Source organism: Sorex fumeus, unplaced genomic scaffold, assembly GCF_029834395.1.
Source record: "Sorex fumeus unplaced genomic scaffold, SorFum_2.1 ptg000002l, whole genome shotgun sequence".
NCBI classification, from domain to species: Eukaryota; Metazoa; Chordata; class Mammalia; order Eulipotyphla; family Soricidae; genus Sorex; species Sorex fumeus.
Genome location: NW_026606059.1, coordinates 30,348,351 through 30,375,058, shown reverse-complemented (window position 1 = coordinate 30,375,058; position 26,708 = coordinate 30,348,351). Strand labels below are relative to the sequence as shown.

The 26,708-nt window shown below is 36.6% G+C and overlaps 1 protein-coding gene across 2 annotated transcripts in view; it reads left to right on the top strand.

The window, feature by feature from the left end:
• The window catches only part of CUNH8orf34 (chromosome unknown C8orf34 homolog), a 339,451-nt gene that overhangs the window by 303,641 nt on the left and 9,102 nt on the right, over window positions 1-26,708 (top strand). For both annotated transcript variants that reach the window (XM_056108308.1, XM_056108259.1), the window contains exon 12: window positions 2,052-2,145. In XM_056108308.1, the coding sequence (XP_055964283.1) occupies window positions 2,052-2,145 (94 nt within the window). The remainder of the gene's footprint in view (window positions 1-2,051; window positions 2,146-26,708) is intronic.

Genomic DNA, 26,708 nt, shown 5'->3' with positions numbered 1-26,708 from the left:
AGGATGATGTATCACGTGGCTTCTTAAGAATTTCACTCTCCTAGGGAACAGTTGGGGAGAAAATGGGAAGGTATAAAACTTTATTCTAGAGAATTTCGGAGATGTCCATAACTAGGCTATTACAAAGAGCAGATAATAAAGATATATTTTAAATGATAGAAAGACAGAGCAGCGAAAAGATATATATGGCAAATATTCAAACAAAAATAAGGAAGTGACAAGATGAAAAAGTTAGTGAAGCGATACTGAACGATCATGCTGTGACTGTACACTAAAGCTTAATTTTTATTCTTATTAAAGAGCATTTAAAACTTTGAAGGCAAAGAAGCAAATCTTGTGCAAATTTGTATGAAATATTTTAATATAGCTCCACTCACAAGTGCTAAAACATTCATTAAAATTAAGAAAGGAACATAGACTATATAATTTTCTTATTAAGAGATTCAGTCTTATTAAGAAGGAGAATGAAAAAAGTGACAACATTTTTCATGAATTGTCTAAAACATGAAACTGAATATAAACTTAGAACTCTTAACGGTTTTGCGGTGTATGGTGCCGCCAGCAGGTCAGTCTGTACCTGTGAGGCGAGTGCATCAGCAGCCATATGGCGCCTTCAGAATTCCAGATACCCCCAAATTGCTGCTGTGCCTTTGGCCAGACCCCAAAAACTTGGGGCGGAGTTAACCAATAAAGTAAAAGGCCAAAAGTGAGATATGTGGAAACACACCCACAAACCACCTACGGCTCAACTATATAATTGGAGGCATGGCCTTTCTGGTTCCTGATCGAACTGCTTAACAGCCATGATCCCACAGACTCAAAAACAAATCCCCAAACCCAATGGCTTTTGGCAGAAATGAGTCCAGTCCCTGCAGTAGGTTACTGACGTGGGGCAACCCCAGGTGGGAATAGGTTTCATGCCTTGGCCTGTTCCCCCTCGCGGCCCGATGGACGTAATCGTCCACAGGACACTGTACAGTCAGGTTTGGGCCTGCAGTGACGAGACACACGGGGCCTGACAAGATGGGGGTGAAGCTGGCCCTTTCATCCTCATCCCAACGAGACCCTGCGTCACCACCCAGGAATGGCTTCTCTGGCTCTTGATCAAGCTGCTTAGCAGCCATGATCCCAGAGACTCAGGAACAAATCTCAGAACCCAGCAGGTTTTGGCAAGAAATCCCTCCAGAGTTAATTGTTAAAATTTCAGAATTTCAAAAGTACATGATCATTACTGCAGCCGCACAACATCATATGTTATTTATAGCCAGTAAGGTAAAGGTAAATGTAAAGGCCCTCCCGTTGTTCGTTGATTTGCTCGAGTGGGCCCAGTAACGTCTCCATTGTAGACTTTGTTGTTACTGTGTTTGGCATATCGAATACGTCACGAGGAGCTTGCCAGACTCTGCCGTGCAGGCGAGATACTCTCGGTAGCTTGCCGGGCTCTCCGAGAGGGGCAGAGGAATAGAACTCGGGTTGGCCATGTTGGCCGCTTGTAAGACGAACGCCCTACCGCTGTGCTATCGCTCCAGCCAGTAATAGAAAATAAGTTGTCTACCATTGCCTTTTTGGCAGATCTAGGTCTTGGGGTAAAATCCCAAATAATAATGGTGGGTCTGGTGTCAAAATATTGAATGTCAAAGTAGAGAGTAATGTGGAAATCATCTGCCCCACAGGTAGGGGGAGGTATGGAATTGGGGCATACTTTTTGTTGGTGGATAATGGGCACTGGTGAAGGTACAGGTGTTTCATTGTATGACTGAGAGTTAAACCCACAAGCTTTGTAACTGCTCTCATGGTGATTCAATAAATAAAATTACAGATAATGGGGGGGGGGAAGTAAGGTGGAGTTCATGCACAATTTGATCAGCCTAATCAGTGGCTTATGAATAAATAGCAATATTCCTACATAAAAAAAGAACTCTTAGCGGTTTTAAAGAAATTGTCATTATTTATCTTTTTGACCATGTGTTTCATTCAAACTAAAGTGTTTATTCATATTGGTATTTATGATACTAACTCAGAGTTTAACCCAAAATATATATTTTTTGCAGGATGAATCTTTAAAGCAATTGCAGGTAGTTCATCAACCATGGACTTTGCCAAGTGACACAGAAAGTGAAGGAGTAGAGACAGAACAAGATAAACGTGAGTAGACAATGCTGTTTTTTGACAAGTTGCTTGAATTAGCCAAAGAAAATCTACAATGAATGTATTTGCTTTTACTAAAACTCTGCCTGAAAAATAATTCATATTTTTTAGAGAGAGAAAATATGAATAAGCTAATATTTATGTCCACAGAACTTGATTTAATAATGTCTTAACTCCACTCCCACTGCCATATAAGTACCATGCACTAACCTATTGCACAGCTCAGGGGCGAGTGAGTTCCCCTTCCCTCCCCAACAGAACTAACCCAGGCAGCTGAAAACTTTCAAAACTCCTGGGTGTATACCCTGGGGGCCCAAAATCACACAGCAGAAACACCATAAACACTCCTATAATCATAGCAGTGCTATTCCCCATAGCCAGAATCTGGAAACAACCTGAGTGCCCAAAAACATACAAATGGATAAAGAAACTATGGCACATGTACACAATGGAATACTATGCAGCTGTTAAGAAAATGAAGTCATTAAATTTGCCTATAAATGGATGTACATGGAGAGTATCATGCTGAATGCTGAGTGAAATGAGTCCGAAGGAGAGGGACTGATATAGAATTACTGCATTCATTTGTGGTATATAAGATATATACACTGTCCTCCCGCTGTTCATCGATTTGCTCGAGCAGGCACCAGTATCGTCTCCATTGAGACTTGTTACTGGGTTTGGCAGGTTGAGTACGTTGCAGGGAGCTTGCCAGTCTTTGCTGGGCCAGATATTCTCGGTAGCTTGCCAGGCTCTCCGAGAGGGGCAGAGGAATCAAACCTGGGTTGGCCAGGTCAGCTGCGTGCAAGGCAAAAGCCTACTAATATCCATGGTCAGGGAAAACAGGAGTTAGGAAGAGTGGTCAATGGTGGAATCTAACCTCTAACCACAGGTGTGTATGGAACTGAGAATAGCTAATATGGAGAAGAGACCAGTATGACAATAATAGCTGAGAATGATCATGCTGGACAAGAACTAAGTGTTAAAGTAAGTAAAGGAATATTCTTGATAACTTTTAACTATCAATGTTGCAAATAACAATGCCCAAAAGGGGAAAGAGAGGAAGAGTAAGAGATAGAGGGAGGGGGAGGCAGGCAGGGGATGGAGGAGGGGAGGGTGATGGGAGAGAACCTGGGAACACTGGTGCTGGGAAATGTACACAGGTGAAGGGATGGGTGTTGGAATATGGTATGACTGAAATCCAATCCAATCATGAACAGCTTTGTAACAGTCTATCTCACAGTGATTCCATTTAAAAATATTTTTTAATAAGAAGAAAACCTTCAGAACTCAATCACTGCCACGCTCAAGGCCAATCTCCACACACTTGGACGAGCCTCACCCATGAGTGAATCTATTCCTGAACCACAAATGTGGCTGTGCGACATCTCATACACCACTGAGATACCAAGAGTAGAACACCACATTTGATTGGGATTGAAGTAGAAGGCAATGAGTTTTAGGTGGAAATATATATATATATATATATAATGAATATATATATATATATATATACATATATATATATATATATATTGGGGGCTGGAGCGATAGCACAGCGGTAGAGCATTTGCCTTGCACGCGGTCAACATGGCCGACCCGAGTTCGATTCCTCTGCCCCTCTCGGAGAGCCCGGCAAGCTACCGAGAGTATCTTGCCTGCACGGCAGAGCCTGGCAAGCTACCCGTGATGTATTCGATATGCCAAACACAGTAACAACAAAGTCTCCAATGGAGACGTTACTAGGCCTGCTGGAGCAAATCGATGAACAACGGGAGGACAGTGATATATATTATGTATAATATATATAAGCACACAAGGCTCAACCTTTAACAACATGTTACTAATCTCTTACAGAAGGGTTTAATGGCTCCTATGTGAAACACAGCAATCTTCACACGCTTTCCTCTAAGAAAACTTTTAGGATTATTTTTAGAGAATTATTCATAATAAACAATACAAAATAAATTACTTTGTTTCTGTTTTGGAGATAGGATTTGGAGTTCAGAATGGAAACATTCAAAATATGGTGGTGGGAAGGTGTAAGGGGTGTGAGATTGGTGTTTGAATACTAAATGTATCAATTATTGTGAATAAATTTATAAAAATTAAATTAAAAAAGTCTTCACTGCGATGCAGAAATTGATAAAGTGGTATTCTAATTCGTGTTATACCATAAAAGAAGAAATGGTTCCTTGTGATAAACATAAAGTTCTATTTAGAAATTCCATCTTCTGTAGATACTATAGACATGACACTGGATAACTTGTGATTATTAAAAATTCAAACAAGCTCATTGTCATAAATGACAATATTTTTTTAAATGTTGAATTAATGTAAAAAGTAAATGCTCTAAATTTATATAATAAATTTATTTTTATAATGAACTTAAAATAAATAGAGTCTTGGGACTGGAGAGATCAGAGTGTAGGCATTTGCCTTGTATGCAGCCAACCTCGGTTCTATCCCTGGCATCTCATATGGCCTTCCAAGTACCACCAGGAATAATTCCTGAGAGCACAGAGCCAGGAATAAGTCCTGAGCATCAATGGGTGTGGCCTCCCCCCAAATAAATATAGTCTATACTGTTTGATTTGTCAATGGACTGTAATTATAACAATGATTAGTTAATCTACCATAGTATAACATATTATGATGTAACATAGACTCAGAACATGTTCTTCTGAGGTATATTGAAATGTTGGTATCATATGGATTCATACAGAAGGATGGAAGATTGCTATCTGGATTATATAGGAATACTCTTTTAAAATAATAGCATACCCAAATTTGGTCAGACTGCAGAAAGAGTTCAATAAACTGCATGATCCATGCCTGAGCACAGAAAGAAAAAGAGAAAGACGGGGTGTGGGGTGGGGGGGGACTACAAACAACTAATTGCAGCTTACAGAGAGGAAAAATCATTATATTATATTTCATGATGGCAATTGTTGTGAAGTGATTAATTAGTTGTTCCCCTGAACTTGACTCCCAGATACTGAATACTTACATCACAGGCATTATTATTCTGTATTCTGAGGGAGCCAGCAGAATAGTCTTCTATAATGTAAAGTGTCCTAAAATGTCCTTATCCCACTCGATAACAGCAGGCTTACATAACCTGTAAAGGAATGAAGTCAGGAGAAGGACACAGTCGAAGTGTTCAGGAGAGCACAGAGCCCAAATATCACTCAGCTGGCACATTCGGAAATACAGTGAAGAACATGGTGACATTATACAGATTCCACTGGAGGGAAGCAACACCTTCTATAGGAAATAACTGATGGAGACTGAGAAATCAGATTATAGTAAGTACAAAAACAGTACTTGGGAAAAATCTTTAAGGCAAGAAATTCTAAGTAAAATGATCTAAGAAAAGATTTACATCAGACACAAAATAGATAATCTTGCAAAACTGAAAGAATTAAAAGGAACCCACAACTTTTTATAGAACAAATAAATATTTATTCCCTTTCTACATCCCAAGCATTTAGATGTAAGTAGATTGTCAGTTTAGACATTGGATTTAATAGTCTTCACCAAATTATTTTAAACCTCATAAACTTTACGTAAAAAAGTCTTTCCAAGCTAATGTATGTATAAAGATGGTTCATGTAATTGAATTTTACTTTGATTAATAGACTCAACACAGTATTGAAGTTAGCAAGATGAGGTGAAAGATATCTTTTCAGAATTCCCCATGAATTAAGTCTATGAGTATTTCACAATTACAATAAATCAGAACTTAAAAGCAAATAAAATCAAAGTAATGTGTTTAATCCAATTAACAAGCCATGCATTCTTCCTCATCATATTCATATATGAGCATTGAGTATGAAACCTGGAAAATAGCTTACTAATGCAAAAAAATCCTCGAAGTCTTCAAAATACTCATCAACCCCTCTCATCAAATCATGTGTTTTTGCATATACTTTCACAAAATATTGCTAGTGGATTGTATCATATCCTCCTCCTTGGCACAAATTCTTTGAGAGATGAAATTCCTCTTATTGGATTATGTAATAAGCCCACAATTATAATAATAAGTGTTAATAAGTGAATAAATTACTGGTGACTAAATTAATAAATTTCTTTAATACACTACAATTTGTTCATGGGATAGTTGGAAATTTGAAACAAATAATTGTGACAGAATCATAAAATTATGTATAGGTTTTTAATTTTAATATTTAATATATATGTTCATCAAGATTTTTGCCTTTTTATCTACCAATAATTCTATATAACACCATTCCTAAATAATACCATCTAACCTGAGCCCTAGAATAAAAAATATTTGATTTCAACAATGTTGTACTTAGAAGTGACCCTTGACAATGGTAAATTGCTTGAAATAAAGTCAGTGTTTAAAAATAATTAGATGGTAATGGAAGCCACCTGGAAATGGAACGCTAGCTAATATTGTAGCCAAATTCATAGCACAAAGATGTTAATACTTTTCTTGAGCAGTATTCAAAATTTAGGTCCTTGGACAATGGAGTCACAGAGGCAACACCATCTTCTCTGATGTGCATGTGGTTTGTGAAGCAGCAGGAAAGATATGTATGGATCATCGACCTTTATGTAAAAATAAAGCCATTATTTCATATGAATCCACCATCTGATTTAGGGTCCAGAGACTCATATACTCAAAATTTATGAGTGAAGAAAATGACAAGATTCCTCATTCCAATAGCAACAACTGTTCCTTGACTCAGTTTTCTATAAATTACATATAGGTAATTTTGTGGAATTTTCTAATTTCTCCTGAGACAAAATTATCATGGTGGAAGGCATCCAAGTGTCAGAATCTTTATAGTTGTGCTTATTTATTATTGCATCATTTAAAAGTAAGATAGTTAAAATAAATTTTATAAAAATGCATTTTCAGGAAAAGAAGTTGAAATATTTAAACAGGAAGTTATAAAACATTTTATTATAAATCAGATAAACAGAACCATTAATTAATTAGATTTTTCTACTCTGCATTTAGCATGAAATTTCAAGTAACATGCTTTAAAAATCTCATGCAAGATGTATTTTTAATATCTCCAATTATGATCTAAAGTCAGTACATAGCTAAAATCACAGCTATTTAAATTAACGAGGGTACTTATTGATACTAATATTCTTGGACTCTATTACAGACCTAATGAATCAGAGTCTCTGTATATGGGACTCTAAATTTAAACATTTCTAATAAACTGCACAGTTATTCTAATCTTATTCCAAAGATTGAGTACTATGGCAATGAAGTCTAGTGAATCAGTTAGTTGTGTTTCCAGAACTGTTTCCATAGAGTAATTAGATCTTGGACACAGTCTGCTTCTCCCCATCCATAAGCTAAAATTGGATATGAATGTAAGGATGGAGAAGGTAAGCTGGACTTGGAAGAATGGAGTGAAACAGAGGGATGGGCCATCTGGTGAGCAGTACAATACCAACAAAGCCACAAATTAAATTCAGGCCAATCGGTATGTTCTAATCACATTTTGAAACTTTAAAATATGAACAAAAAAACCAAGAGAAAAAAAGAAGCAAGCCAAAAATCAAAACAACAACATGATGCCCAGAAGAAAGAAAGCAAAGCCAAAGTAAATGGGACCTAATGCTATGGTGATTCAGTGTCACTTCAGATTTGAATTTACGTCTAAGGGCTAGAGGATAGCACAGTGAGTAGGGCGTTTGCTTGCACGCAGCATACACGGCCTACCCGAGTTCGATTCCTCTGCCCTTCTCAGTGAGCCCGGCATGCTACTGAGAGTATCTCGCCCGCATGGCAAAGCCTGGCAAGCCACCCGTGACAAGTACCCGTGACATATTTGATATGCCAAACACAGTAACAAGTCTCACAGTATTACTGGGCCTGCTCGAACAAATCAATGAACAACGGGAGAACAGTGACAGTTATATTTAGCTCTTGCAGTGTGACCCCCTAATTCTTTTAAGGAAGGGAACTGCTATGATATTATATAAAATTTGACACCACCAAGAGGTGCCTGTGGTATAAAAAGAGAATGCACTGTCCAGCTGTAGAAACAAGGACATTTACAATATTTTCTGGACTTTGGATGAAAACTGTAAAGTTATATTTATTAGAAACTATGTTCTCATGTCTGTACTTTGGCTGCTTGGGAATAATTTAAATCACCTATCTTAAAAGGAACCCCAAATTTTAATAAAAATTAGATGAACTATATCATTAGAATTTATTCAATGCCATCATCTATAAATGCAAGAACTGAGGCACTTAAAACTTCTAAAAATGAACTCCTGCTGAAGAACACTGAAACAAAATTTACAGACTGCATGAAAAGATTCAGCAACACAAGGAAGCGTGAGTAGAAGCCAGAAATTGAATTAGAAATCAAGAATTTGGAGTTATCAATTATTCAGAAAGAGTTCACATTAAAAGTATGTCAAAACCATTTAAAGAATAAAAGGACAATGAAATACTGAAAGAAGAGGAAAGTAAGAAAAAAGGCAAACATAAAATATTATCAGATTTCTAAAAGCAAAAAGATGGTAGTTGAAACTGGAAGTTCAATCAATGTCTTTAGTATCGCATTTTAAAAACCTAGATAATTAAAGAAATTAAAAAGTGATCCTGAACATGTAACTGAAGAACATGAAAAAATTGAGTTATAGCTTAAGAAATGAGATATAATGTATGAGACCATATATTTTACTTTTGTTACCAAAAACTCCTCCCCTAAATTAATACCTATGAAATACACCTGTAATTTTTTAATATAAAACATATTTATACATGCATACATGCATGCTTACCTATTACCAGCTCCATGGGTTAAAGATTAGAGAGGGAAAGAATGGTAATGACGAAAAATAAAATGAAAGTTTCCCAGGAATAAATAAAAATCTAATTTGAATTATCTAATTAGAAAACATAACAAACATGGTTATTTTTATATACACATCTATAAAGAATATCAAAAAGCAGGTAAACATTGAAAAGAATTTAAAAAAATCTTATGTAGATCAATGAAAGAACAAATCTAGATTTATAGGAGTATTCTCAGTTGATGTTACACATTTTCGATAGCTAGAGAGGAAATTCTCTGCCCAAATAAACTACCACATATGAGTATTCATAGAATTTTACTAAAGGAACTACTTCAAATTTAACAAGAAAAGTTTAGGAGAAATTTCAAATATGAAAAAATCAAAATTTTGAAAACATGTTCACAGTTCTTAATAATGAATAAAACTTTAAAAAAAGAATAATTTCTAATAAAAAAGGAGCGGGAGAGAAAAACATGACAAATACTAGATATAAAATATGATGTAATAAATGAACCAATACTTTATTAATTACAAAAAGAACGTGTGAAACAAAAGGTAGAAAGAGTGCTATGCCATTGGTAGTAAATTCCTAAATTTTAGTGATTATTAAAAAATACAATAATGTATGTTCCTAAGATATATTTATACAGAGTAATATGAAATGTCCTTAATCTTTCAGGGAGTGATTCCGGTAGGGCTTAGGGAACCATTCAGTGCTGTGGATAGAACCCAGTGTCCTGCATGCAAAACACACATTCAAGCCTTTTCAGCCCCAGCAATAGTAAGCACTGTAGCACTGTCCTCCCGTTGTTCATCAATTTACTCGAGCAGGCCCAATAATAAGAAAATGGTAAATTTTATTAAATTTTGAAAAAAACTGATTTTATTTAGCAGTGCTTATCGGATAACTATTTACTAGGAAATTGTGATCTATAAAACTAAATAATTGAAATGTTAATAAAACATACTGTAAAATTCTTAGACCTTGAAAGGATAATACTGAAATGCTACTTCAAAGGGTAATATAGAAATGCTACTTCAAAAAATTAAATAATTTTGAATTATCAGCAGTTAATGTTAAAGGATTAAAGTTCACAACTAGTCTTGGACTCTTTCTACTACTCTGGATAGGAATGCCAGATAAAAGTATTTATTTGTGGTTTCTTTAACCTTTTCTTTCAAATGTGAATGGTACTATCATTGACTAATTCAAAGGAAATTTATTTAGCTTCATGAATATGTATGTTTAATGAAATTTATGAATTTTTCCATCAATATTTTGAATAAATAATAATGTAAGGAAAAGTCACAACTGTTGATACTATTCTAGTTGAAATTGATTATATAACAAAGCTCCAGTATTAAAATCAGTAGTACTGTAATGTCATCCTGTTCTTCATCTACTTGCTCAAGCGGGCCCAGTAATGTCTCCATTGTGAAACTTGTTTCTACTGTGTTTGGCGTATTGAACACGTCACAGGTAGCTTGCCAGGCTTTACCGTGTGGGCGAGATACTCTCAGTAGCTTACCGGGATCTCTGAGAGGGGTGGAGGAATCGAATCTGGCTTTGCAGGGCCGGCCATGCGCAAGGTGAATGCCCTAAAATCAGTAAGCATAAAAATAATTGTTTTTTTTTTTTTGCCTTTTGGTTCATACCTGGTGATGCTAAGGGGTTACTCCTGGCTTTGCACTCAGGAATCACTCCTGGAAGTGCTCAGGAGACCATATGGGATGCTGGGAATTGAGCCCTGGTCCGCTGTGTGCAAGGCAAATGCCCGACCCACTGTGCTATCACTCCAGCCCCATAAAAATAATTTTTATGTGAAAATTGCTAAATCTAATCACAGGATTGTTAAGTCTTTGTCTTAGAATTTATTAAGCCTTTTGTTTCTAGTTGGACCATCTATATTATTGTTTCTGTTAAGTTTCGATGGCTTCTATGTTACTTTCCCATCTAATTTAGTGAACTCCTACTGGAGTATTCATATTGAGGAACTAGGAGGTGGCCACACAGTCAGGAAACTATAGAATCTATGGTCATGGCCAATGAGTCCACATGGCTTCAGATATGAGAGGTGGGTATGGTTGCCAGGGCTTTGAGGTGTATGGGGTAGGGGAGTAGAAATGGGGAGGCGGCCACTTTGTCTCTGAGAAACACCAAAGTTCTCAGACTAGGCACAGGGATACCTAAAATTATTCTCAGTTTGACGTTCTGCAGAGAATATTCAATGGTGCGGAGTTGAGCCCTGGGATGGCTGTGGCAGTGGGTGTGGATGCAGTTGCCAAGGTTTGGGTGGGACTGGTATTTATTCTCCCTGCCTCCCAAGGGTGCCCTGAAGTTTTCTACATTGGGGACCAATGTTTTCAATGAATTTGGGGTGCATCTCCTCAAGAGAGCAGGGCCAGTGGGTGTGTCAACATAGCAGCTTCTGTAGAAGGTGGGTGTGGCTTCTAGGGTTTCTGGAAGTGTGGGGTGTGCAGAGAGGCTACCCACCTGACTCTAAAAACACCAGAATTCTCAGCCTAGATACTTAAATGATTCAATTTGGCATCTGAGCAGAGAATATTCATGAAGAGGTAGAGTTTAATCCTTGACATGGCTGCAGTAGTGATGTGTGGATGAGGCAGCCAGGGCTTTTGGCAGGGTGGGTATTTCAGCCCACCTGCTTCCCGAGGCTGCCTTGGAGATCTTAGCCATGGGGACTTGTATATCCATGAACTTTAGCTTCTTGGCATGCATCTCCTAGGAAATTTAGTTGGTGAAATGTCCGTGACAGGCTCACAAAAAGAAAAAGCAGGGAAGCAGGAACCAAGAAAGGAATCAGGCAGAAATCCTTTTTTTTTTTTCCCAAGGCATTTCCAGGCAGGATTCACGGGTCTCCTGAAGAGGTTATGGAGTCTGCATCCAAAATGCGTTCTGGGGTGGGTTTATGCAGGAAATCTGGGGAGAAATGCATGATTAAGTGTAGGCCAGCTCCAGGACTTTGGAACAGGGTTCAGGAGTGAAGAAATTCCTAGATATTTTCACACATGCAGAGCCTTCTCCCAAAGCCCCCAAGCTGACCTGAATTCCCTGAGTTGGAATCCATAGAACAGGGCCAGGGAGGTATTCAACACAAAGCAGTTGTGGCATTGGGTGGGGCTTCCTGGGCTCACAAAAGAATGTGGTTGGGGGACTTTCCCCAACTTCACTCAGAGTAAAACCAGGGTCCTCATCCTGGGCACCTGGTACCTTAAGTTATTTGTAGTTATGCATCTCTACGGAGAATTTTTGTGAAGCAGTAGAGTTAAGCCCTCAGTGTGGCTGCATCAGTGGGATCTGGGGACTTCTGCTGGGAGGTGTTTGACCTGCCTTACTCCTATGGATGCTCCAGAGTTTTCAGCTGCACTGCCCAATTTTCCATGCATTTTAGCTCGTTGGGCTGCTTCTCCTGGGAAGTTTAGACAGGAATTTGTAGAGCAGGGCTGGCTAGTGAGCCAACATGGTGGTGGGTGTGAGAGGTACATGAGGTTGTCAGGGCTTCTGGAAGTACATGGGTTGTGGTGAGATGCATGACTCTGGAAAACACCAGTGTTCTCAGCCTGGAGACTGATGTACCTAGAATTATAAACAGTTGCATCTCTGCAGAGAATATTCGTGAAGCAATAGAGTTGAGCCCTGGGCACGGTTGCAGCATCAAGCTGTTGGGCCTTTCTCAGGGCAAGTATTCAGTTCACCCGCATTGAAGAGGGATTTAGGTAGAGCGGGGCTGGTAGGTGAGTCAATAAGACGGTGGCTCTTGGAGGAGGGCATTGTCCAGGAGTCTTTCTGCCCCTTTTTTTCTCTTCCCTCTTCTTTTGAGACTCAGATTATATATGTCCGTACCCTTGATGGCTTCTTTCAGAGTCTGTAAATAAATGTTAACTTTTCCCATGATTTTCTGCTTCCTTAGACTCAATCTCAACTGACTTATCTAGTTTCTTTGATTTTTATATTAAGATCTGTTACTGAGCCCTTCTAGTAAAATTTTGATTTTCATTCCAGAACTTCTATTTTTGCTTCTCATTTGTCTTTCCTTATTGACAGCCTGCATTTGGAGAGAGTGAAAAATGCACTTTTAACATATTTGTACTTTTAATATATTTATACTTCTTCCCTCTATATATTTATATATATATATATATATATATATATATATATATAGTTAAAGTCAGTTCATCACCGTGGCTTTCTTGAGAGAGCATCTATGTTAAATTTTCTTTTATTCATGTGAATTATACTGAAGTTTTTCAAAATTTGTGATAATAAAATTTATTTTTAAAGTGCCACTTTATTGAAACCTACACACAATATTAGATAATGTGGCATCTCTGGAAATTAGAGCCCCCCGCAAGGTGTTTTTTATTAATTGCTCATTTGTTAGTATTTTTGCTATGTTTTGTGATTTTCATGAATTAGTATAAGTCTATATTATTTGTTGTAAAGACTCTGAAGTTTCTGATTAGTAGCTTAGTAGACAGTAAATTACTGGACAGAATATTAAGACATGTAATAAATACTACAACTCAACTGATGCAGGGCCTTTTGCTCAACCAAGAGTGAGAGACAGAACCATAATAAGTTCTATCCTTTGGGACATAGTATTGCACATCTATAGATCTTTCTCAGTCCACAACTGTATATGTCAGGGCTTTTCAAAGTCATTTTGGAGATTTCATTCGCCATATTCTCTTCTTTTTTCTTTTTTTTCTTTCTATTTCACAACCAGTGATGCACAGGGGTTACTCCTGGCTCTGCATTCAGGAATTACTTCTGGCATTGCTGGGAAACCATATAGAATGCTGCATACAGAACCAGGTTGGGCCCGTGCAAAGGCAAACTCCCTACCTGTTGTGCTATCGCTCTGGCCCCCAGATTTTCTTTTTCACTGTAATTGATAAGCTTCTTGTTTGTTCACAACTGATATCACTGTCACCGCCATTTGCTCTGTATTATACTGCCCCTCATTGTTACTAGCAATGTCATAGGAACATGGTATGTTTCTTAGTAAATGGTTTCTCAGTAAATGAACTCTATTGAATCATTTTTGTCAAGTCATTCCACTGATAATTTTCCAAATAGCCTTGTTATAAGTTAAATAGTGAGGATTTTCCAAATATTGAATATTTAAGGGAACTTTAAACCTACTTTTCCTCTTCTAGTAAATGTTAAGCTAATATTTTTACAGTATCTTGTAAGGTTTCTGGATTTCAATGTCACAGCAGAGCTTACAAGAAGAAGTTAATATTTTATAAATAAAAACTTGACATAACTCACTGTCTTTATTGAGATTCAATAGTGTTTAATTTTTAAATGTTTTAAGGGCTGGAGCGATAGCACAGCGGTAGGGCGTTTGCCTTATAAGCCGCCAACATGGCCGACCCGAGTTCGATTCCTCCGCCCCTCTCAGAGAGCCCGGCAAGCTACCGAGAGTATCTTGCCCGCACGGCAGAGCCTGGCAAGCTCCCCGTGATGTACTCGATATGCGAAACACAGTAACAACAAGTCTTATGATGGAGACGTTACTGTACTGGGCCTGCTCGAGCAAATCGATGAACAACGGGAGGACCATTATGGGTTGTTGCAAGTTTTAGGTCAATTTTCAGAGTCGTAATAAATGTTGAGAGATTTCTACTACTTCTGTAGAGTAGCAGATCTTTCAAGATAGGTAGACCTACTGCTAAAAAATCTTTCTCTATTTTTCTTGATTATTCCAGTCTACTTTTCTCTTTGAGGACTAGGATCATGGTACCTTTATAAGGGTATAAAACAACTAGATGCTTCTTGGCATTTTCAAGAAATATGAGTTGTTCCATAAAAATATATTAAAGTAATTTTGTTCTAAAATAAGTTTGGGGACTTTATATTTCACGATACTTGAGATATTTTAAGTTTAAACCATACCATCGATGTAATACCAACTTTTCAAGAGAAAAAAAGGAGATATACAATTTAAAATAAACATGTCAAATATAACCAGTATCCTGTTTTAAAATGAGAAAAAAATATTGTCCACTCTGAACTTGGAAAAAATGCTCTAGAGCCTTTCCTAAAAATGTACACCATGAAGTTCCTGAGCAGTCTTGAATCAACAAATTCTGTTTTCTTTTGTTGCCATTTTTTTTTGTCTATTTACTTGAGTTCATTTAGCCAAATGTCTATGAACTTCTATTTTCAAAATGACAATGCTGTACAATGTTCATTAATTTCAAACAAACTTCTGGTATTTTAGGAGGTGCTAATCTAATCCTCCATCTCTCTCTTTTTTTTAACAAGAGTGAAGAGGAAATTAATCTTTGAAGAATTTGTGGGCATTCTTGTGTAAATTTTGCTTTTGTTTATAGCCAGTGTTGTTTGCTTTTATTACACACTACCCCTCACTCATAACTTCTGGTTGATTGCGCCAAACAGAGAGTGGCACAGTTGATTTTGGGATACTTGAGAACCAAAGTGCTTGTGATAATAAGTGGATTACAAAATTTTGCCATTCCCCAAAGATGCAACCAAGATTTTGCCTTTTAGAAATAACTTTAGGAAATTATTTGAGGAAAAATTTTAAAGGTAACATTTAATGTCTGTTCTCCTTAACCTGAGCTCGGGTTATTTTTTTTATGGGTAGTTTCTCAAGATTCATATTGAACAATGCTTGAGGTATCATCTTATAAGATCCATTATGAATCAATTGAAATAATGGAAGCAGTAGTTTATAGAAAACATATAGATCAAACTTCGAACAATAGTTTACTTTTGAAGGCTAATGGAAATCTTGATTTTTTATTCTTGCTTTTCACCTTCAAGTTATGTAAATATGCAGAATATTCAAAGCACAGGGCATCTAAACTCACATCAGGAAATACTAAATTATTTGATATATTGCCTTACAAGCGGCCAACATGGCCGACCCGAGTTCAATTCCTCTGCCCCTCTCGGAGAGCCCGGCAAGCTACCGAGAGTATCTCGCCCTCACGGCAGAGCCTGGCAAGCTCCCCGTGATGTATTCGATATGCCAGACACAGTAACAACAAAGTCTCCAATGGAGACGTTACTGGGCCCGCTCGAGCAAATCGACGATCAACGGGAGGGCCTTGCATACTTAGTATCTGTCATTATCATAACTATGTAAGATGTCATTTTTAACCTGTATATATATATATATATATATGTGTGTGTGTGTGTGTGTGTGTAAATGTAATATAAACATTTCTTCCCCTTTGAAACAGAATATTATAATATAAATTTGAAAATTTTTATTGCATAACTTATTTTAGAAAATTATTTTGATTTTACTTAAGATTTTGCGATTTTAAAAACCAAATGCCTCTGAATTATTCATGTGGCGTACTTCCTTTGAAATAGTTCCTGTGTTTGTGGTAAAATTCTAATATGAAAGATTCAATTGATTTTTAACACGTAGAAAAAAATTAAAAGTAATATTTAATAATACATAAAACTTAACCTCATTAAATAAAATCTTACTACAAAACCAAGTTACAAATTATTAATTATAATGGGAAATATAACAAGTCTCTTGATGATTTACTATATATATTTCATACAATCTGCTTTATTAAAACGTTCTTGTCACCGAAATTCTTGTAGACAATTTTAAAGACAGTTATCAGAGAAGTCATTAAACAAGATATCTGAGCTTTATTTTTGCTGTGCAAAATTCTTTGAACTCAAGTATTCTGTGTAATTGAATTCTTTAAATATAAAAACAGGGGATACATGGCCAAAGTTTGGTTAGTTTAAAAAATCAAAATTTATAAATGGATAGCATATGTTTCTAATCATTTTCTCCCTTATTATTCGCATTGAGGTATTCGTATATCTGCTCTAAAACTGAAAATCAAAATAATGAAAATAAAACAAACATCAACAGCTCATTCTGTAAGTTTGGTGATTATTACTTCTAGGGAAGCTTTAAATCAGATGAGATATATCTTTGACAAATCAGAAGAATGCATTTCTGACTTATTGTTTGTTTTCTTGAATTTTCTTTTGTGTATTTTCAGTTACTATAAGAACTTGAGTGTGTTCACACAAGCCAACTTGTTCCATGATTTCTTGATTTGTTTTGCAATATTGATCTACAAATTTGTTTACAAATTAAACAAACCCTACATTTTTATTGCCAAACAAGAACTTCATTGTGATTCTACAGTCCATTTCCATGTGCTCTGTAGGCCAGATTAAATACCTCAGAATGATCAGATTTATGGATCTTGAAAAGTCAACAAATATAGAAAAAAGACAAGAAGGAGAAGGAACTGCCCTCTTTCTCTTCCTTTATCTCTTGATAGCTTAGGAGATGCAAAAATAAAAATAATAATCTAATTTGTTCTATTTTCTCTAAAGGTACAGAAATGTCTAAATATAGCATGAAGTGCATTATTTTAAAGACATAGAGGATTTAAGAAGCCAAAAGTGAGAAAGAGGCTGAATTTATATTGGGTTGATAGTAGGATCATAGGACTAGAGTGATTTTCATGAGGAGAAACTGCCAGATGGGTCACATTTTGAAAGTCAGAGATGGGAGAAAAGTCTTATGAGTGAGAATCAGTTTGGGTAACAACACAAAGACAGGAAGAACACTGGTTATATTTGGTTGCTCAAGGAATAAAATAAATTAACAATCCTCAGGGAAGACACTGAACACTTACAGGAAACTTGAGAAAAATAAACTCAAAGATCCAGTCATAAATAGGAGAGAGGATCAAAACTATAAGTAGATAAAATGTGAATTGATAAATCGACAGTGGAGGAAACTTTATAGAGGGAGAAGCATTGATGAGAACATTCGTATCCATAATTTTGGATAACACTAATCCAAATGATGCCCAAGTGTTTTTCCCTTTATATATTTCTTAAATTGAGAAGAAAGCTAGTTTCTGTTTTTAAATTTGGGGTGGGGGTACACTCAGTGATGTTCAGGGGTTACTCCTGGCTCTGCGCTGAGAAATTCCTCTTGGTGGTACTCAGGAGTCCACACAGGATGCTGGAGATTGAACCCGGGTCAGCTACATGAAAGGCAAACAACCTACCCACTGTGCTCTTGCTATGGACCCTATTCTTTAATTTTTTTTGTTTTGATGCTACATCCACAGATGCTCAAGGATTATTCCAGGCTTAGTGCTCAGGTGTCACTCCTATAGATGCACAGGGAACCACATGCATTGCCACATAGCTCACCAGGGTCAGCTGCATGCAAGACAAGTACCCATAGACTATCTCTCTGAGTCCTAATTTTTTTTTTTACATAGTGTCTTTTACTAGCACTATTTCGGAGATCATTATCCCCAAGACATGCAATATGTACAAAAGACAAATTAAAAATGGATTTTTAGAAACTCTTATTTACTGCACAAATCAATAAACGTGGGCAAATAATGCAGCCTTCGTAAAGAGGAAAAAAGTAATTGTGAATGATCTTTTTAAACTTTGCTTTTATTATGTATAGCTAATTTTTAGTTAAATATCAGTAAATATATGTAGCTCCATGTCATATTTTTTATTTCAATAAAATGTAGGATAAGCTCGATGTGCAGTACTAAGTCACATATATTTGTATAATTTGGAAATTATCCCCTTGTCATAAACATGGTTTCCAAGTACTTGTTTCCTATGATACCTGAATAAATTAAAATAGATAATTTAATTCTATAACTTTCACATTCAATCTGCTACATCTCTTATTTTTTAAATTGAGGTAACCTTGGTTTATAAAAGTTTAAACCTTTGAAAATTATAAGGGGCATAATATTTTTATCTCACAAACACAACTAAATTGCTATATCACTGTCTATAATATTCTCTGTCTGTTCCAAACCCAAATTCCTACTTAACCTCAGTTCTAACCTTCCGCAATAAGGTTTCTTTTCACTGGGCATCATCTATTCTCTTGCTCTATTATTTATCTGCTACATCTGAGTAATACCTTCCAGTATTTTTCATTCTCTTTCTGAATTAATACACTTAATATGACACTTCAGTTCATGTAACAAAAGGAGACCTTCATAGTTTCTTATAGCTGAATAGTATCCCATGGTGTGTAATTATAGCACAACTTCTTTTTGCATTTACCTCTTGTTGGCTACTTGGATGTTTCCAGATCTTGACTTTTGTCCATAGGGCTGCCATGAACATAGATTTTTATATATAATTTCAAGTATATAGTGTTTATGTTCTTAGGATAAATTCTTAGGAGTGGAATTATTTGGAACATATGATAGTTTTAACTTTTAATTTTCTTCAGAGTAAGGGCCAGTTTGCATTCCTGCTAATAGTGAATGAGGTCCCTTTTCCCTCACATTTCTGCCAGCCTTTATTACTTCTGACCTTTTGTATACAGGTCATTTTTATCAGTATGAGACGATATATTATTGTCATTTTGGTTTGCATTTCCTTACTAATCAGTCATGACATTATTTCTCATATGCCTGTTGGCCACCTGTATCTTTTCTTTGAAAAAATAAATCCTGTTCAATTTTATTTTCCTTTTAAAAATTGGTACTGTTCGCTTTTTATTGTGATTTTTTTCAGTTCTTTATGTCTTATATGTTAGCCCTTTATATGGCATGTGAAAAATCCACCTCCATTCAGTAGTTTTAGTGATAGCTTCATTAGAAATGTGGAAGATTTTTACTTTGATGTGATACCATTTTGGGTTTTTCTTTTCTTTTCTTTTCTTGTCAGTGAAGTATAATTACTGAGAAACCTCTAAGACCAACATTATGGAATATTTTACCTATGCTTTCTTCAATATATTTTATGCATTTTTGTCTAACATCTAAGTATTTAATCCTTATTGAGTTCACTCCTATTCATGGTTTAAGATGCTGCTCCAAATTCATTCTTCCACACAGACAATTTTCTTAACACTATTTGTTGAAGAGCTTTTTCATTCCTGATTTTATTATCTTGGATTTTCTATTTCAAAAAACTATTTGTATAGTTAAAATTTATATTTGGGTTTTTAATTTTATCAATTGATAAGAATGTCTACTATTATTTCAACATCACACTACTTATATTGCTGTAGATTTATAGTATAAACATAAAATTAAATAAAAAGTTTTAAACTGATATATCATTTTATTGTTCTGTTTTGATGCGTAGGGGTTACTCTTGACTCTGAACTCAGGAATTACTTCTTGCTTAGGGAACCATATGGGATGCCATTGATTGAACCCTGCCTGGCCATGTCCAAGGTCAACGCCCTACCCAATGTATTATTTGCTTTGTCCCTATTGCATGGGACTTTTTGTTTGTTTGGCTTTTTGGGTCACACCTGGATCTGCACTCTACATTCTGCTTAGGGGACTATAGGGGATACTGGGGATCTAGTCTGGGTCAACTGCATGCAAGGCAAATGCCACCTCCCATATTATTGCTCCGTCTCCTCATTGCATGTCATTTTTAATTTAAAACTGGTAAGTCTGAAACTCACTCAAGAGTCTGGTTATTACTTGACTTCTTTCCTACATTTTATGGTTTTCAAATATTTTACTCCTTCCAAATGCGTTTTTATAACCTTTCTAGAAGAACATTTAATAGTTCTCACAGAACTTGTTTAATTGCCATGAATAACTATCAACATGCTACCTGTAATATATCTTGGAATTGTGCAAAAGAGAATGATTTCACAATCCTAATTTGAGGCAATAAAAAATGACCTCTCCCCTGGTAGGATCATGGAAACTATGATAGCCTGATGCAAACTTTTATGTGATCTGTCCCACTGTAATAATTAACTTCTTGTTTACCAGTTGGGATATATACAGCTGCAATTTCATGGATTCTAATGCACTTTATTAACTTGTTTTATATTTTCTTTCCATCTTGGATTTAACTGTTTATTTCCTGCACCTAAAAAAATTCAGTTAGTAAACTATTCCCTTTCAGTTGGTGCTGGAGTTAGACTAAAAGATGATTAAGGTTTGAGATAAATTAAAAGTTAATTGGCATACTCTCTTAGAAACCAGTGGAATATTTGTTATTAGAAATTGCTGGGTGGGTGTGGTACCACCAGCAGGTCAACCTGTATCTTCAGGGTGAGTGTATCAGCAGCATGATGGTGCCTTCAGACTTCCTAATACCCCCAAATTGCCACTTTGTCTCTGGGCCTCTGGCCAGACCCCAACAACTCAGGACCAAGTTTCCCAAGAAATTAGATAACCGAAAGTTAGGTATGTGGGAACCACACCCACAAACCTCTCCTGGCTTAACTGTACAAACTCATTTATTGGCCTTGTTTCAGAGACCCATAAGTAAATCTCCATAGAAATCAACAGCCACAGTTAATCTCAGATCCAGACAAAGCTGAACAGATCAGGGTAAATCGGGAGGTGGGGAGGAGGGGGGTCAATTTGATGCCCACCCAAGAAGAGCCCCTGGCAGCCACTTGATCCCACAATCCAAAACCTCTGCCATTCCCCGGCTGGACTCCACTGTTTTGGGATGAACCTCTTCAAGATATATTCTGTTGAAAATTCGGGTATGCAGATTGTGTGACTGAAATCTCAAGGTTTTATTGGGATTGGGATGGTCTAGCTTCCCCTATTTCCCTATACTCCTGGAAGCACTGGCAGTTACCACCATGAACCAACTCCAGCATCACCACATAAGCTCTTCTACCAGCTTTGCTTCAGAGACCCATAAATAAATCTCAACAGAGATCAAAAGCTGCAGTTAATCTCAGACCCACACCAAGCTGAACAGACTGGGTTAAATTGGAGGCAAGTAGGGGTCAGCCTGGAGTTCACCCAAGCAGTTCCTGGCAGACATTTGCTTTCACAGTCCAAACTTGCCACCATGCCCCCAGCCAGTTTCCACCGTCTCAGGACAGACCTCACCAAGATAAAATCTGCTGAAAATTCAGGTATGAGGGTTTTGTGACTGAAATCTCCAATCTTTCTTAGGGTCAGGATGGTTTACTTATCCCCACCTTCCTATAATGCCTCCTAGTTACAAAAGCCACTCCAGCTTTGTCTTCCTGATAAAAATACTGAATGTCCTTACAAACACAATGACCTCTTAGTACCTGTATTGCAAACCATAATGCATAAAAGGAGAGAGAGAAAAGAAGAAAAGCTCCTACCATAGAGACAGGCTGAGTAGGGGGGGTAGGGTGTTGAGGGGATGGTGGGAGGAAAATGAGGGACATTGATGATGGGAAACGTATACTGGTAGAAGGGTGGTTGTTGGACAATTATATGACTGAAACCCAATCATGAACAGCTTTGTAATGGTCTATCTCACAGATATTCAATAAAATTTTTTAAAAAATAAATAAATAAAAAGAAACTGGTGAGAAATTGAAGTGTAACAATTATGCCATGACTGAATAAATTACTTGTTGGGTATAATAAAAATGTTACATGAAAATAGAACTTCTAAGAACAAAACAAAAGCATAATCATTCTAATTGACAGAGGAAGTCAGTATATATTACAGCATATATTGTAGTAGACATAATAGATTTGTAATTTAATAATAAATTAAGGGATCTGGCATTTAGCCTAAAATAAAGTCTAACCATGAAAATATATTTTAGGGAAATTTTTAGAATTTTAGCAGTGAGATTTCCCCTTAAGTCAATTATATGCAGTGGACATTTTCAACTCTCTAAAATGACACAGGAGTCACTAAAGGGTGAGGAAATGGAAGAGAGCTGGCTCTAATTAAATTTTTGTTGTTATGTGTCATTTGGTATCTCTTTTAATTACTGTGACAACTTCAATTTGTAATTTATATCCTTATTTTACAATTTGGATTTTTTATAAATCCATTTCTAAGTATACACAGCAAATATAATTTACATTCTAATTTAATCCAAAACAATTCTCTATTCTGAAATGATTTTCCACATATAGAAGCAAAAAAAAAAGAAGGTGGGAAGAGAATGTGTATATAGATAGCATCAAGAAAAGAATTATTTCACCAAACACTGAAATAGTTTATGTCCTAAAGAAAATACTGTAAAACAAGAAAATTTAAAAAAGAGACATAATAAAGTTAAGCAGTAATACATTTGGTTAGGAAATCTGCTTTTAATAGAAATGTCAACTTGATTTAGTTATATTTACACAGTGCTCCAAATTATTATCTACAGGCAAAGTCATCCAGAAAATTAAGGGAGGCATATATGATAAACACAAAAATTAAAATTTTGACAGACTAAAATAAATAACATTTAGTAATTATATTAAGCCTGTATTCAATCCCATACTAAGCTATTAAAAATAGAACAACTGTTCAAAGTATGCTGCCAAATTTCCTCAAAAAGATATGTTTGAAATATTGACTATATATTTCTAAAACTATATATCAACATCACATAATTAAACATTCTTCAGATGAAACATAGCTTTTCTTTGTGTTCTTAAACATAAATGTGATAATTTTTTCTTTCATATTAGATATAAAAGATTATCCTTTTGTTAACATTTAAATATTTTTCAGAATTTTCTACTACTTACATAAGACTATAATTTATAAATTGTTTCCACATGTAATTCCAAAAAATTTATCTACTGGAAAAGACAATTTAAATTTCTATATGACATTAGAAGTATTCAGTGTACATTTATTTAATGTAGTAATTGATTTTAATCTGTCATATAGTTAATAACTGAATTCTGTTTAAAAAGTGACTTTTGAGGATCACTTGAGAATTGGATAAGAATCTCCTCTTCTTATTTTTAATGTGGTCATAATGTCTAAAATCAGAGGCTTATTGATGCAGACAACAAAGCATCATATGTGCAATGACATTTCATATGTTCAATATGTTGTTTCCCACTGCAGTAAGGATAGTTCAGTCAGAGTTGCCAGTATAACATTGCCCATCATATGAGCTTTACAGCGTTTGTTACACTGCCTTAAAGACGCCTTTAGGTGATTTTTGTCTTGCATTCCCTGAGAAAATCTGCTTTCTCTTCAAGAAATAATCACTGTCTCACTGTCACTGTCATCCTGTTATTCATTGATTTGCTCAAGGGGGCACCAGTAACATCTGCATTCATCCTAGCCCTGAGATTTTAGCAGCTTCTCCTTTCTCATCCTTCCCAACGGTGCCACATTGGAGGCTCTTTCAGGGTCAGGAGAATGAGACACACCATTGTTACTGTTTTTGGCATATCAAATATGCCACAGGAGCTTGCCAAGCTCTGCCGTGTGGGCAGGATACTCTTGGTAGCTTGCCGGGTTCTTTGAGAAGGAGAACTAAACTATAAGAGGTCGCATGGCCCTGTATCCAGCCATGCGGCCACTTTGTTTTTATAGTCTCTGGATCTTGGCAGTTGATGGAATTTCATGGCGCTGGGGGCGGTTTGTGTGTGTAACCACTTAGCTACTGGAAAATGGGGCTCTGGGTGGAGGAGGCCCAGTTCTGATCTGAGCAGTCTTGGAGATCTCAGCTTAAGAAATAATAATAAAAAAAGGGGACAAAATTTAAAATTAAAATAGAGGCTGGTGGGGGCAGGAGGGAAACTGGGCACACTAGTGGATGGAATTGGACACTGGTGAATGTATTTGTGTTGGAGCATTGTATACCCGAAATTCAATCGTGAATAACTTGATAACTAATTCATGGTGATTAAATTTAAAAAATTTCAAACAGCAAAATGTGCTCTAGTAAGGAAAAATAATTTTGATATTTAGACTTGAATATTATCTTGCTTGATTATTCTTTCCTCTGCACTTCCCCAAAGCTCATTTATTTCTTACATTCCTACAAGTATGGAAAAAAATAGTATATGCCCCATTTATATCAAGCACTTTCAAAAATAAAGGGAAGCAGTGTAGAGCTGAACACTTAACACAGTTACTTTGTTATTCCAAAGTCCTGTTCAGAAATTTGAGCTCAGTTAGGTCTTTTACTGCTGTTTTCTTTGATCACTCTGCCTTACCCAACCACACCCATCAAAATGAAATCTTCTCGTGTATTCTTAACTATTTGTATTCTCAGCCACTCAGTAAATTTCTCTGGTCTATCCACTATGCACTGTGGATTTAGAGTTTGCTTTGCAGGCTGATGGTCCTTTAATACAATTCAAAGAACACTATCCATATATTAACATTTTTTATTTGAATGTGTTCTTACATCTAGTTTATTATTTTCATCTCTATCATACTCTTATTATGAAGAAAATTTAACTCCTTGGTGACTTACCCAATTTCTTTCCTTTATAATTCCTGATTCTACTTTTCTCATAAAATGTAATCATTTGATCACTTGACATCCTGTTACTCATCAATTTACTCGAGCAGGCACCAGTAACGTTTCCATTCATCTCTGTCACATGCTAGTGTAGACCAATGGCATCTGCTCATTCTAGGAACATGAAGAGCCTCAAACCAATCATTCAGGGTCTTGACAAAAAAGTCTGACAATCTCGTAGGTCGGCGGCCACATGATCTTCTGCATCCCGTAGAATCCAGTCAGTAACAATTCTAGTTCAACAGTTATCTCCAAATTGCATTATGTGTCCAGCCCATCTGATTTTTTGATGCCATGGCAAATGAGACAGTGTCCTCAATCATCGACAGAGGTCAGAACTCTGAATTCCTTCTCTCACTTGAGTGAAGCGTGATACTCCAAGCACTGATCTTTCAATTCCTCTTTGGGAGACCGAAGAGTGTTTTCATCCTGTTTTTGTAGGACCTATGTCTCTGAGGCACAAGATAGAGCAGGAAGAATGGTGGAGTAGAAGAGATGTGCCTGGCGCTGAGATTTTTCATGCTCTTAGCTCTTTCTTTGACGTTCTTGAAGGCATTCCACGCTGCTCTCTTCCTCCTGCACAATTCAGGTGCCAGGTCATTCATCATGTTCAGTTCTTGACCTAGGTACACATAACTGCTGCATTTGGAGATGTCATTCTGTTGAGAGCGAATGGAACATCAGGAATGAGTCCGTTTCTCATGAACATTGTCTTCATGAGATTCAGCTGCAGTCCAACCTTTCCACACTCAGGGCCGAAGTCGGCCAGCATTTGTTCCACTTGGCTAATGTTTGGTGTTATTAGAACAATGTCATCAGCAAGTGGAGGTGGTGTAGTTGCCAACTGTCTATCTTCACTCCCATTCCTTCCAATTCTAGTTGACGCATGACGTTCTTGAGTGTGGCACTGAAGAGTTTCAGTGAAATTGTATCACCCCTGCCAAACCCCTCTCTTTACGTCTCTAACAACCCGAATTGGACAATTACACTTCAACATATGTGCCTCACTGCAGGCTGTTTCTATCTTTGTTGTCTATGCACCAACATCCTATTACAATGAAGAAGAAATTGAGAAGTTCTACATGGAGTTGGAGAAGTTCTATAAGGAAGACCACACCTTCTACAAGATCATTGTCGGTGATTTTAACGCCAAGATAGGATCGAGAAGAAAAGCTGAAGAACTCCACATGGAGACCTATGGCCTAGAATGGAACGAACAGGGTGAGAGACTGTCTGAGTTCATGTCGGCCAAGACCATCCACGGTAACTCACAGTTCCAGAAGGCCTAATCTAAACGTTGGACATGGGAATCTCCCAGTGGACGGTTCCACAACAAAATTGACCACATCACATTCAATTAATGGTTTTGCCTCACCAATGTTGCTGTTGCCCCAAAATTCCAAACAGGATTGGACCACTGTCTCTTTTGTGAAAAATTCTACTTCATGGAGTAGGGAGAAAGGGCTGCAAAGTTTAAGAAGAGAACTCCCAGAATGACCACCAACTGGGAGCTTT